This window comes from Hypanus sabinus, chromosome 21 (genome assembly GCF_030144855.1).
Source record: "Hypanus sabinus isolate sHypSab1 chromosome 21, sHypSab1.hap1, whole genome shotgun sequence".
Taxonomy (NCBI): domain Eukaryota; kingdom Metazoa; phylum Chordata; class Chondrichthyes; order Myliobatiformes; family Dasyatidae; genus Hypanus; species Hypanus sabinus.
In genome coordinates, this window is record NC_082726.1 from 26631779 (window position 1) to 26645653 (window position 13875).

A 13875-nucleotide genomic window follows, 5' to 3' on the forward strand; every position below is an offset into this window, starting at 1 on the left:
ACGGTGCTCCCAGTGTGGCCTCCTGTATATCGGTGCGACCCGGCGCAGTTTGCAAGACCACTTCGCCGAGCACCTATACTCTGTCCACTAGAAAAAGTAGGATCTCCCAGTGGCCACTAATTTTAATCCCACTTCCCATTCCCGTCCTAACATGTCAGTTCACAGCCTCCTCTACTGTTGCAATGAGGCCACTCAGGTTGGAGGAGCAACACTCTACATTCTGTCTGGGTAGCTTTCAACCTGATGGCATGAACATAGATTTTGCGAACTTCCGGTAATGCCCCCCACTTTCACCATTCCCCATTCCCTTTTCCCTCTCTCACCGTATCTCCTTGCCTGCCCATCACCTCCCTCTGGTGCTCCTCCCCCTTTTCTTTCTTCTATGGCCTTCTGTCCTCTCCTATCAGCCTCCTCCTTCTCCAGTCCTGTGTCTCTTTAACCAACCACATTCCCAGCTTTTTACTTCAACCCTCCTAGTTTCTTCTATCACCTTGTGTTTCTTCCAGCCCTCTCCCCACCTCATGACTCTGACTTCTCATCTTTTTTTTTCCTTCTTCCGTCCTGATAAAGGGTCTCGGCCCAAAACATTGACGGTACTTTGTTCAATAGATGCTGCCTGACCTGCTGAGTTCTTACAGTGTTTTGTGTGTGTTCCTCAGACTTCTAGCGTCTGCATATTTTTTGCATGTTTGTGAGTATAAATTAGTTTAGGATACTCCGGGTAGGGTGAAGGGCGTCTTCCGTGCTGTACGCTACCACCTGCAAAAATGAGGGGAAGTGAGAATGATGCATGTAGGTGAAAGTAGGGTAAAGAGGGAGCAGGAAGAAGCTTATGGGAAGGACAAAGCCTGATAAGGATCACTTGGTCTTGTTTTGTGCTCATCATTCCATGCCCCTCCTTATTCCATTCTATAAAAGATCATATAAACATGTATTATTCTGAAGGTCTTGATAGGGCGGATGTTGAAGGGATATTTTTCTATTTGGGGGAATCAAGTGCTTGTTTTAGAACAACTCTTCACCCATTTAGAATGGAAATGAGAAGGCATTTCTTCTCGTGGGGGTTGTGAACCTTTTGAATTCTTTACCATGGAGAGCTGTGGAGACTGAACCACTGAATACATTCAATGCTGAAATAGATTTTTAGGATAGTAAGATTAAAACAATAAGTAAGAAAGTTAGATACAAGGGAATGCAAATGCTGGGATCTGAAGCAATAAATAATCTGCTGGAGGATCTCAAGTTAGCCACACAGCAACTGTAGGGTGTTGGTTTTAGTATAGGTTTTTGCTATTATCACATGTACCGAGGAACGTGGAAAGCTGGTCTTGCATACTGTTCGTACAAATCAAATCATTACACTGCGCATTGATGTGGAACAAAGTAAAACAATAACAATACAGAATCGAGTATAAAAGCTACAGAGAAAGTGCCGTGTAGGTAATCAATAACAAAGTACATCATGAAGTCAAGAGTCCATCTTATCGTCCTTGGGAACCATTCATGTTTTCATCCTTTTGTATCTTCTGCCCAATGGGAGGGGCAGAAAAGAGAATGTCTAGAGTGGGTGGGGGCTTGATTAAGCTGGCTGCTTTACTGAGGCAGCAAGAGGTATAGACAAAATGCATGGAGGGGAGATTGGTTTTTGCAATATACTGAGCTGTGTACGCAACTCTGCGGTTTCTTGCCATCACCGGCAATGCAGTTGCCGTACCAAGCCATTGTGCATCAATAAAAATTGGTAAGTGTCGATGGGAATATGCCAAATATCTTTAGACTCCTGAGGAAGTAAAAGTTTTTGTGAGCATCCTTTGCAGTGGCATCTACTTGTTTTGACCAGGGCAGGCTATTGGTGATGTTCACTCCTAGGAATTTGAAGCTTTCAACCTTCTCAACCTCAACACTGTTGATGAAGGCATGTGCACTGCCTCCATCCTGAAGCCAATGACCATCTTTTTGGTTTTGCTGACATTAATGGAAAGGTTGTTGTCATGGCATTGTATCACAAAGCTCTCTATCTCCTTCCTGTACTCCGACTTATCATAATTTGAGGTATGGCCCACTATGGTGGTATCATCTGCAAACTTGTTGAGCAGAAACTGACTGCTCAGTCATGAGTGTACAAGAAGTAGAGCAGGGGGCTGAGGACGCAACCTTGAGGAGCAACAATGATGAGAATAATTGTGGCAGAGGTGCTATTCCCAGACCTTAATAATTGCAGCTTGTTGTTAGGAAGTCAAGGATCCAATGGAGAGGAATGTGTTGACTCCCATGGTAGGTAGATTGGTGGTGTGCTTGCTCGACATTATAGTATTCAAGGCAGAGTGATGTCAGTCTACTATAGTTTGACTGATGGCCTTTACTGCCCAGATGCTCCAGAGATGAGTATAGGGCTAGGAAAATGGTGCCAATGTGAGCCTCTTTCAGTGGTAAGCAATTGCAATGGGTTAACATTGCCCGGGAGGCTGGAGCTTATGCATGTCTCTACAATCTGCTCAAACATTTCACGATGAGGGATGTCAGAGCCACAGGGCAATCATCATTAAGGCATATTACTTTGCTTCTTTTAGGTACCAGGATATAAGTGGTCTTCTTAAGGTGGGAGGGAACCTCAGACTGAAGCATGGAGAGATTAAAATTGTCTGCAAATACCCCTGCTAGCAGATCTGCACAGAATCTAGGAACATGGCCTGGAATACCTTCTGAGCCAGATGTTTTTCACAGATACCCTCTCCAGAAGATTGACCTTACATCTGCAACTGTGACTGTGGGTTCAGGTGCATAGGAGGTTGTCAGGGTAATGAACTGGGAATGTTTTGTTTAAAAGCTAGCATCAGAACTGAGAATGAACAAAGTCACCATAAAAAGAAAGAGAGGATGTTTACAATACTGGGAGGGTCTAGGACCTCAGAATACAAGAATGACCTTTTAGAACAGACAATAGGGTGAAGTTCAGATGGCAATGGAAGCCATGTCATTGAGTATATTTAACATGGAGGTTTATAGTTTCTTGATTAGTAAGGGTATCAATGGTTATTGGGAGAAAGTAGAAGAAAGGCAGATCAGATGGCGGAGCAGATTTGATGGGTTGTGTGGCCTAATTCTGCTTCTATGTCTTATGGTCTAAGATAGGAAGTGATGAAACAGGTTCTGGTAGGTGATTGGTGGACTGAGGATGACAAGCGGATGGAAAACAGTAGGAAACCTGAAACATCAACAAATTCTTTCCCTTCACAGATGCTGCTCAGCCTGCTGAGTACCTTTAACAAATTGTTTATAGGTAAGATATTGAGTTGTGGCCGAGAGTTGATAAGCCATGCTTTTATTGAACCTGTTTACATTTAGCCTACTCTTGGTCCTGTTTCATATTTTTAGTCCTAACCAAGCAGAAGTTAAAGTTTGAAGATAAAATATTTCAGCTGGTGAAAAATCCAGGCAGATGAAAAACAGGTCAGGCAGCATATATAGGGGAAAGAAACACAGCAATACCCTTCATCAGAAATAAAAAAGGCAAGTGTGTAAAATTGCAGAGAGGGAGAGGAATGGAGGGAATATATGTGAGAGATTACCAAAGTTAAAGTAAAATGTCTGTCTTCATCCTTGCAGATTCTACTGGGATCTGACTATGCTGCTTCTCATGGTGGGAAACCTGATCATCATTCCTGTGGGAATTACATTCTTCAAGGATGAGAACACCACTCCATGGATTGTCTTCAATGTCGTGTCAGACACGTTCTTTCTTGTTGATCTAGTACTGAATTTTAGAACTGGGATTGTCGTGGAGGACAACACAGAAATTATTTTAGACCCTCAGAAAATTAAGATGAAGTACCTGAAGAGCTGGTTTGTGGTGGACTTCATATCCTCCATCCCAGTTGACTATATTTTTCTAATAGTAGAAACGAGGATCGACTCAGAGGTTTATAAGACTGCCAGGGCTCTGAGGATTGTAAGGTTTACCAAGATTCTCAGCCTCCTCCGGTTGTTGCGGTTATCCCGTCTTATCCGCTACATCCACCAGTGGGAAGAGGTAAGTCTCAGTGCTTCATATAATAGAGATCTCATTGACAATAAACAATAATTTGAACTGGGTGACATACTGTGGAAGTGTTTTAACTCTTGATGCTCTAGAGTTGAGTGTAGGACCGGGGAGATGGCATCACAGTAGACCTGCCTCAGCAGTAGGTGAATGGCAATGGGTCAAACTTGTCTGGGAGGCTCAAGTTAATGCATATCATTACCATCCTCTTGTAGGTCTTCACGATGGTGAATGTCAGAGCCACAGAGTAGTAGTTATTAAGGCACATTACTTTGTTTTTCATAGGTACCAGGATGATGGGTGGCAGGGTGGAGATATGTTTCTACCAAAGGAGGTGTAAGGAGCTTCTTCCTTCCACTAGCCTGCAAGTTACCCTTGGGCAAGGTGTAGCATCTGCTTAGCCACCCCAATCAGTGTCACATGAAGCCAGGGGAGCAGGTGGTGTATGGTCGTATGAGAGGCTGGTGCATATCACAAACCCTGGTTAGACAATCTCTGAAGGGTATTGATAATGGCAGGGGTCACCCGTCTTGTATAAATATTGCCCAGAAGAAGGCAATGACAAACCACTTCTGTGTAAAAAATTTGCCTGGAATAATCATGATCTTGAGACTATGATCGCTTACGCCATGCGACATGGTGCATAACGATGATGACAATGATGACCAGTCTTAAAGCAGGTGGGAATCAGGGAAAGGTTGAAACTATCTGCAGATGGCCCTGCCAGCTCATCTGCACAGGACCTAAGGCATGTCCAGCTACACTATCCAGGCCAGATGCTTCACATGGGTTCATCCTCTGGAACACTGACTTTACACCTGTAACACCGACCGTGGGTTGAAGTGCATTGGGTCACAGGGTATTTTGTTTCCACAGGCACATTGACCCCATCAAAAGTGTTTACACGTTATGAAATCTAAGCTGAGTTAGACCTTTATAGTTGGGCCGTTTCATTAGGAAATCTGGATGGGGTTCCCGGCCACCAATTGTCCCTAATAGGTATCTCACCTTGCTCCATTCTGTGTTCATCTTGCCAACTGACAGTGCAGCTGTGCTGGGACCCACAAAGGATATTCCTCACACCCTATCCTGCTACTTCCTCGGGTATTGGGTAGGGTGAGGAATCTCTGGGAAGATGTAGCCCAATGCTCTCTTCCACATCTTCAAACACCATGCTTCTCTCCTTCCAACTGGCTGTGCTGGCTTCACACTTGAGTTGTGGCTGCTATAGCTCCAATCTCTGCCTGGGCTACCAACCACAGCATCTCCAAGGATCATTTGGAAAGAGAAAGCATTTGTAGTGGGTCTTCTCAGTCACCGGCTGCCCCAAACAGCCAACTAGTGAACACAGTAACATGTGATCTCTGTGGTAATGTAGATAACGTAGTGCTTGTGTGTAAAGAGTAAAATCCCACACAAAAGCAGTCTGTTGATGGCCAGCAAATACTTATTTGGGTATGGAGAGGCTGAGGACACGAGCTCATCTTCCAATAGTACTGCATAATGTTCAACAGCTATGTGAGGAGATGGTTTAGTACATTATCTGAAGGAAAGCAGTTGTGTATTGCACTGGAGCAGTAGCTCAGTTTCCAGGAGGGTGTTAAGCTCACAAACTTTCAGGGGTGCTCTCAGCCTTGTCTGTGGCCTGCCGGGGTTGCTCATGGATTCCTACCACGTAACAGCAGCAAGCTTTGACCCAGAGACTGGATTTTGGACATGATGAGACAGGTAAGTGGACATGTGCTTCTACTCCCAAAAGAACAACTTGAGACTCACAGAGAGATCTCCCTGAGAAACACCTGTTTATCAAATGAAAGTTACTGTATTAACTGCACAGGTAATACAGCACGCTGCACTGCTGTGCACACTGGTTCATGCATTTGTGTACTATTTTACCAATACAGTAATTCAGTGAGAGACATTGACTAGAGAGAATTATACAGCACAGAGACTGGCCCCTCGTCCCAACTCTTCCAAGCTGATGGAGTTGCTTATCTGAGCTAGTTCCATTTTTGTTTTGTTGCCGTTTGTGTGACTTTTTTGTGCTGGACGGAGGGCTGTTTAATGTTTATCTTTGAATGGGTTGGTTCAACGGTTCTTCATTTCGTGGCTGTCTGTAGTGATACATAATTTGATAAATAAATGTATTTTACTTTGAATTTGCCTGTATTTGGCCCATATCCCTCTAAAGTTTCCCTGTCTATGACCCCGTATAAATACTTATTAAATGTTGTTATTTTACCTGTTCATCTCACTTTCCCTGGCAACTTGTTCCATGTATCTACCACCCTTTGTGTGGAAAAAGTGCTCCTTTAAGTCTTAAATCTATGCCCTCCAGTTTAGACTCCCTTACCACAGGGAAAAGACTGTGACTCATCATTTTATAAACTTCTATATGGCCACCTCTTGGTTTCCTTCACTCCAGGAAAATAGCCCCAGCTTATCCAGTCTTCCTTTATAAATTAAGCCATCCAGTAAGAGTTTCAGGGATTTGACACAAAATGTCAACCATTCCTTTTCTCCGAGAGATGCTACCCGAATCACTGAGTTCCTCCAGCAAGCTGCTTGTTGCTCTCGATTTCAGCATCTCATGTCTCCTAACCAAAAAACAGTTGTCCATCAGTACCAGCTCCCCCATCACCTTTCTGATCTTTGATAAACCAACAGTTTACATTTCAAATGGCTCAGGGAGCCATTTTGTTCAATGATAACTCAGATGTGTAATAAATGGCCACCTTCCTGATGAATTCCTGATCCTGTCAATGAATAATAAAATGATTGTAACAGACTGTTTCTCTGGAAGTTAAAGGACTGTTGCCTAGCAAGGTGTTTGGGACATTGGTTGAAAATAGTTAAATAAGGAATATGTGTTGGCTGTGCAAAATCAGAGGATCATAGAAAAATTACAGCAGGAAGGAAGCCATTCAGCCCATTGAGTTGATAATCTCACACTCCACCGTCCATCGCCCTACAAATGTATTGCTTTCAAGAATTTATCTGACTTTCTTTAGAAATGTGTTTGCCTCCAGTACTTCCCCAGCACTGTACTGCCCAGATCTTGAACAGTGTTGATGAGCAGGTAGTCCAAATTCATAGCCCTCTGAAAGTGGTACCCAGGTTGATAGGATCATTGAGAAGGCAAATGGCATTCTTGCTTTTATTAGTTGAGGCATTGAGTTAAAAAGTGAGGAGGTTATGCTGCAGCTTTATAAAACTCTAGTTAGGCTGCATCTGGAATGTTGCATACAGTTCTTCTTGCCCCATTATAGGAAGGATGTCCAGGCCATGGTGAAGGTGCAGAAGAGATTTACCAGGACACTGCTTGGATCGGAGGCATACAGTATGCTATAATGAGAAGTTGAACAAAATTGTGTTATTTCTCAGCAGAGATCTGAGTATAGGATTACGAGAGACATACATAGAGTAGATTAACTGTACCTTTTTCCCAGGGTTGAAATGTGAATACCAGAGGACAAGCATTTAAGTTGAGGGAGATGTAAGGGGAAAGGGGTGGTAGAGCCAGATCCATTAGGGACTTTTAAAAGAGATGTTTAGCTAAGCAAAAGAAAGGGAAATGGAAGGATATGGACATTGAGTAGGCAGAAGGGATTAGTTTAGTTGGCTATTTTATTACTAATTGAATTAGCTTGGCACAAAATTGTGACCAAAAGGTCTGTTCCTGTACTATACTTTTCGCTGTATCTAAACATTGATTTAAAAAGTTTATTCTCATTGTCGCTCCTGACCTTTTTGTCAGTTACTTTCTTTCCATTCTTTTGTAGCTTCTGTCCATAGGAGCTATTCTTTCTACTTACTCTGTCTAGAACCTTGGCCATAGTCTTAAGTGTCTCCTTCAATCCCTTGGACCCCTCCTCTCACAGAAACAGGCTTTTCTGCCCACTGTATCCATGCCGACCATTGTACTTAGCTATACTAGTCCCATTAAGTCCCATTATTTTTCTGTAGCCTCTATGCCTTGGAGATTCAAATTTATTGAGCATTCTCACAATTTTCAATTCCTCAGTCCCTCAATCCCTCAATCATTCTCAGAAATCTCTTTCAAAATCTTTCCCATTCCTGAACTTTGATACACTCCTAAACTGAGGGGCACCATGGTAGCTGTTAGTGCAATGCTGTTATAGCTTGGGGTGTCAGAGTTCAGGGTGCAATTCTGGGTGCATTTGTAATAAGCTTGTATGTTCTTCCTGTGACCATGTGGGCTTCCTCTGCCTCCCACAGGCCAAAGACATACCAGTTACTAGGTTAATTGCTTATTGGTTAGTATAGGATCAAATAGGTGGGTTGATGGCTGGCTTGGCTTATTGGGCCAGAAGAGCCTGTTTCACACTGTATCTCTAAGTAAATAAATACATATTGAAGCTATTTACTTTCAGCACATATTAGGTATGCTCCTGCCTTGATTGGTTTTGCCCACATATTAAAAGGGCTTCCATGGTCATCAATAGGCATCCAGTGTCATGTTATGCTGGGTTTTACGTCGCTTGGCATCACTCCAGGAGAGAATTAGGTTGGTCGCAGGCAGGAAACAAGTAATATAATTTCAGTCAACCAGCTGTTGGCTTTATTTTAAACATAGATTCAGTCTCCTTTCTTGCTCACTGCCAAACATGAAACACATGCAAATACTTGAATGAAAAAGAATTACAATCCTTTGAAATGTACGTCACATCAAAGTGCTTGAAGCACAGAATTCAAAAGCAGCATGTGCAAGTGATACCATAAATACTCAATACAGTTAAAGCAATGTCTACAAATCCTGGTCGGGGACATGAAATATAGTTCATGTTGGATCAATCAAGAAGATTTTGCCACAGATGAATTTTCAGAGCTTGGAGATTTTTGCCAGAATGTTTTTCATCACAAATGGAATAACATAGTTTTTAGGCAAACATAAATTATTGAGGATTTTGACCTTTGACCTTTGAAGTGGTATTTTACCAATTTTTCATTACTACCATTGAAGAGGAGGTACAGGAGCCTGAAGATGCACACTCAGCGATTTATAAACAGCGTCTTCCTCTCCATCATCAGATTACTGAATGATCCAACTACCTCGTTATTCTTAAGCAAATCACACAAAATGCTGAAGGAACTCAGCAGGTCAGGCAGCATCTGGAAATGAATAAACAGTTGAAGATTCTGAGGTCACAGATCTTAAGAACATTGACTGTTTATTCATTTCCATAGATTTTGTGTTTTTTTGTGTATTTTTCTTTGGAGTTCCGGCACCTGCAGAATTTCTCATGTTATCACCCCATTATTTCTTTTTCCACCATTTATTATGTTTTGCAATTTACAGTAATTTTGTTTTTGCACTGTACTGCTATTGCAAAATAGAAAGTTTCACGTCACAGGTCAGTGATAATAAATCTGATTCTAATTAAGCAATTTCTGTTTTATATGAGAGACTGTACACAATCTGCCACTAATTCTGTCAGAAAGTGAGCGCCTTTCTCGTCCTGTAGCTGACACCAGAAAGATCCCGATCAGAACAACAATCTGTGGCTGAGTTCACTGATGAAGGGATGATTTACAATGGACTTCATCAGCCCTGAGTTACAGAGGCTTGAAATTACTCCTAATTGATTCTATTTCAGCTATTACAATGCACTGTGAGTGGTGTGTGTGCATGCGTGCGTGCGTGGGGTGTGTGCATGCACAAGCACCACTCCCTCACTTTGTTGCAACAGGAAATGGCTGTACCAGTTCCATGTCAGAGTAAGCCTTCCAATTCTCTTAAGATTCAATAAAAGGGCTCCTTCATTCTAACTTAGTTTATCCTTCCAGCGACTCAACCCCACCATCACACCCCTGTGGCTTCGTAAGTCAGTCCTGCCTCACCCTCAGTTGTGCTTCCTGTTGACCCACTGGCTCACTTGACAGGAAGAAATATTTCCTCTGACCTCCTTTAATGATGACCTTTGCTGCCTTGAAACCTAAGTTTAAGCTGCCTTCACCTGTAAAGTTAGAAACATAATCACACTTCAGAGATCTGTGAAACCGTGCAAGTAGCGGCCCCGGTTCGATCCTGACCTTTGGTGCTATCTGTGTTGAATATGTAGGTTTTCCCTGGAACTACGTAAGTTTCCTTTGAGTGCTCTGGTTTTCTCCCTTTTCCCAAGGTCCAGTACTGTGCAAAAGCCTTCAGCACATATATATAGCTGAGGTGCCTGAGAATTTTGCACCGTACTGTAGTAATTTTATGTATTGCACTGTACAGCTGCCGCAAATGAAAAAATAAATTTCATGACGTATGTGAGTGATGATAAATTTGATTTTAATTTGGGTTTCTAATGTGGACAGGGAGTGGGAAGAGGGATGCAATAGGATGAGAAAAGGGGAAGGGAGAGAGGAGGGAGCAAGAAGCGCCAGAGAGACATTCTGTAATGATTAGTAAACCAATTGTTTGGAATCATATTACCTTGCCTGGTGTCTCTGGGCTGGGTGTGCACTATCCCTGGCACTCCTTCTCTGACACCTGTCCTACACCCCTCCTGTTCCCAATATCCTTTGCTCCCGCTAGGTTTACAAACTCGCTCTCTGGTCGATGTTGACAAATGCAGTACTGTGCAAAAGTCGTGGGGTGCCTAAGACTTTTGCACAGTACTATATGCTGGTATGTAAACCGACTGCTGTAAATTGCCTCTGATGTTGGTAGGTGGCAGGAAAATTAAAGAGGCAAGGGGAAAATTGGAGTACCTTTGTGAGAGAATGGGCTACATGGAATTAAATGGGACAATGGGATGGATATGATTGCTCTGAGAGCTGCCCAGACTCAGTGGACTGAATTCCCTCCTTCTGTGTCAGAAAGTAGATGAAAAATCAATTCTGGAAGTTCTCCACGCAATGCTATGTGCATCATTAACCTTCAGGACTAAAGGCTAAGAGCTGGGAATTAGGATTAGTTTAAAGTATATTTTTAAACAGAACTCTATTTTGTTGTCCTTAGCGTGCTCCAGGACACCACAAATGAAGAGTGCTACAGAAATCCTTGGCTTTTAAGAAAAATGATCGTGCATTTTCTGTTTTCATCAACAACCAGAGTGTTCGGCAACACATAAATTGTTGTCAGTACTGTACTTTTGATCATCCGGTTTTGCTTTGCACTTAAGCAAATCAAAAGCAATCTTAACTAGGAGGCCACTTGATGTATCCTGCCAGCATTAGCACCTTGAACAAGCTATCAAGTTAGTCTCATCTTCCCTGTTTTTCCAAAACCCCTTTCATTCCTTCTTTCAAGTATTAATTGCATTTCCTTTGAGCCAAATAACCTCCTTCTGTTTGGCATCATCAACATTTTTGGTTCCACAATGTTGAGTCTTTAGCAGAAGGGAAAATTTCCAGACAGATTGAGTTCACATATGAATGAATGACTACTGTACTGTATTGGGGTGATTTCAACTACTAGATAGGCTCACGAGCTAAGAATTCCATATAACCATCCCTTTCTTGTGTCAGTTCACCCTCAATTGAACCTGAAGCATGGTATGGAAGACGTTGAGTAGTTAACCATGTGACAATGTTTTAAGGTGATAGTGGACACTTGCCCCAAACGCCCACACTAATACATATGTACCACATGTGCAATGGAGCAGAGCATTATATGGTCATTAGACAACTTCTTCCTGAAAAGAAAGGATTAAAACCAATGGAGGCAATGAGGAAACATGCTTTCAGGGTGGCGAAAAGATGCCACTGTATTACGACCACAGTAAAATGTGTTTGATCCTGGCCGCTGGTCAATGTGGATTTGCACGTTCTTCCTGTGACTTTGTGGGTTTCTTCCGGATGCTCTGGTTTCCTCCCATATCCTAACAAAATGTTGGTTGGTGGGTTAATTGGCCACTGGCAATTGTCCTTAGCATGTAAGTGAGGGATAGGATCTGATTGAGAGTCAATGGGAATGTATAGTGAATAGAGCAAAGGTAAATTACTGGGGCATAGAATTGCTTGGTGAATTGGCATTGGTTGATTGGCTGAAATGACCTTCTTTCATGTTACTGTATATGCTAAGCTATGGTAATGAAGATAGGCTGCACTCTATCCTGAAACCGCAGGTTATGTTTGCTCCACTCTGAAACAAAATACTGGAAGTACAGTGTGAATGTGACTCCTGAAACCAGAGTTGAACTGCCTTTTTGTTGGGCAAGTGTTCATGGCTGTCTTTTCTTCATGCAGAACAGATTCACCCATACCTTAAACAGAGAAAGTCAAGGGGAAATTTCATATTGCTGTGCCAAATTCTGAGAAGCTTTGATAATCAGGAAGGATGCTAACCTGAGGACATACAGTTGAAGTGTTTTAACAGAGACATCAGGGAGGAGTGGAGAAGAATTTGTTATGCAGGAAGTTGATGTGCTTTGGAATGACCTGCCTAAAAGGATGATGGAAACAGTCTCGACAATAGGCCCCGAAAGGAAATCCAATTAGTACTTGAAAGAAGGAATAAGAAGGCTTTGGGAAGGTTTAAGGGTCGGCACAACATTGTGGACTGACGGGCCTGTACTGTGCTGTACTATTCTATGTTCTATGAAAGACCAGGAAAGGTGAGATTAACCTGATAGCTTGTTGAGAATCCTAATGCTGGCAGGATACTCAAATAGCCTTCTTGTGTAAGCTGTACAAATCTGAGTTGCTTTGATTTGCTGAAGAGTAGATGGTGGCAAAGCCAAACCTGATGTACAGTACTGACATGCTTCAGATACAGCTGAACACTCTGATATTGATGAAAAATTTAAAAAACATTGATTTCTTTAGCACTTTTCATTTGATCTTAGATTGATCCTCTCAGACGCTTATGCCCAGGATCCAGAGCGCTTTGAACCAGGTTAGTATGGGTTAGTATTTAAAAATATATATATGTATTTTAAACAGTGTCGCCCTTATGAAACACCACAGATTAGTCTGCGTTTTATTGGGAGGAGAGTGGAGCACCTGGAGGGAACGTACACAGTCATGGGGAGAACATATAAACTCCTTACAGACAGTGGCAGAAATGAACCTGGGTTCCTGGTGCTGTAATAGCGTTCCGCTACTGCGCCTCTCCAATATATAGTGCGGCTGAAGTAACTAACAATCTGGGATATCCCACACTCAATACCACTGGAAACAGACAATCATTATAAAGTACTAGTGAAATCTCACCATGGCAATTTTATAACCCTCACATGAGAGTGGGGAAAAAGCTCTGTTTTAAAATTCAACAGCTCTGTTAAAGCAGCAGTGTTTTCCTTACTAAACTGCATTTTCAATAACATGGAAACTAGCGTTGACCCACACCAGTTTTTATCAATGCACCATAGAAAGCATCTTACCTGAATGTGTAACAGCTTGGTATGGCAACTGCTCTGCATGTGATCACAAGAAACTGTGCATCTCAGTACACCACAGGAACTAGCCTCCCCTCTATGCACTCTGTATATAATAATTGTGGCCTCAGTAAAGCAACCAGCATAGTCAAGGACCCCACCAACCCCAGACGTTCTCTCTTCTCTCCTAGACCGTCAAGCAAAAAATACAAAAGGTTCTCAATGATTGCTTCTATCCCACTGTTATCAGACCCAAGAATGGACCCCTTGTATGATAAGATGGACTCTTAACCTCACAATCTACCTCATTGCATTTTCCACTTTATTGTTTACCTGCACTGTACTTTTATGTAGCTTTTACACTTTATTTTGCATTGTTGTTGTTTTACATTGTTCTAGCTCAATACACTGTGTCAAGTCAAGTCACTTTTTATTGTCATTTCGACCATAACTGCTGGTACAGTACACAGTAAAAATGAGAAAATGTTTTTTCAGGACCATGGTGTT

The 13875-nt window shown here is 42.3% G+C and overlaps 1 protein-coding gene across 1 annotated transcript in view; it reads left to right on the forward strand.

Annotated features, from left to right (window-relative positions):
- The window catches only part of hcn4 (hyperpolarization activated cyclic nucleotide-gated potassium channel 4), a 501153-nt gene that overhangs the window by 76515 nt on the left and 410763 nt on the right, over nt 1–13875 (forward strand). The window contains exon 2 of the mRNA XM_059946189.1: nt 3607–4030. Within this exon, the coding sequence (XP_059802172.1) occupies nt 3607–4030 (424 nt within the window). The remainder of the gene's footprint in view (nt 1–3606; nt 4031–13875) is intronic.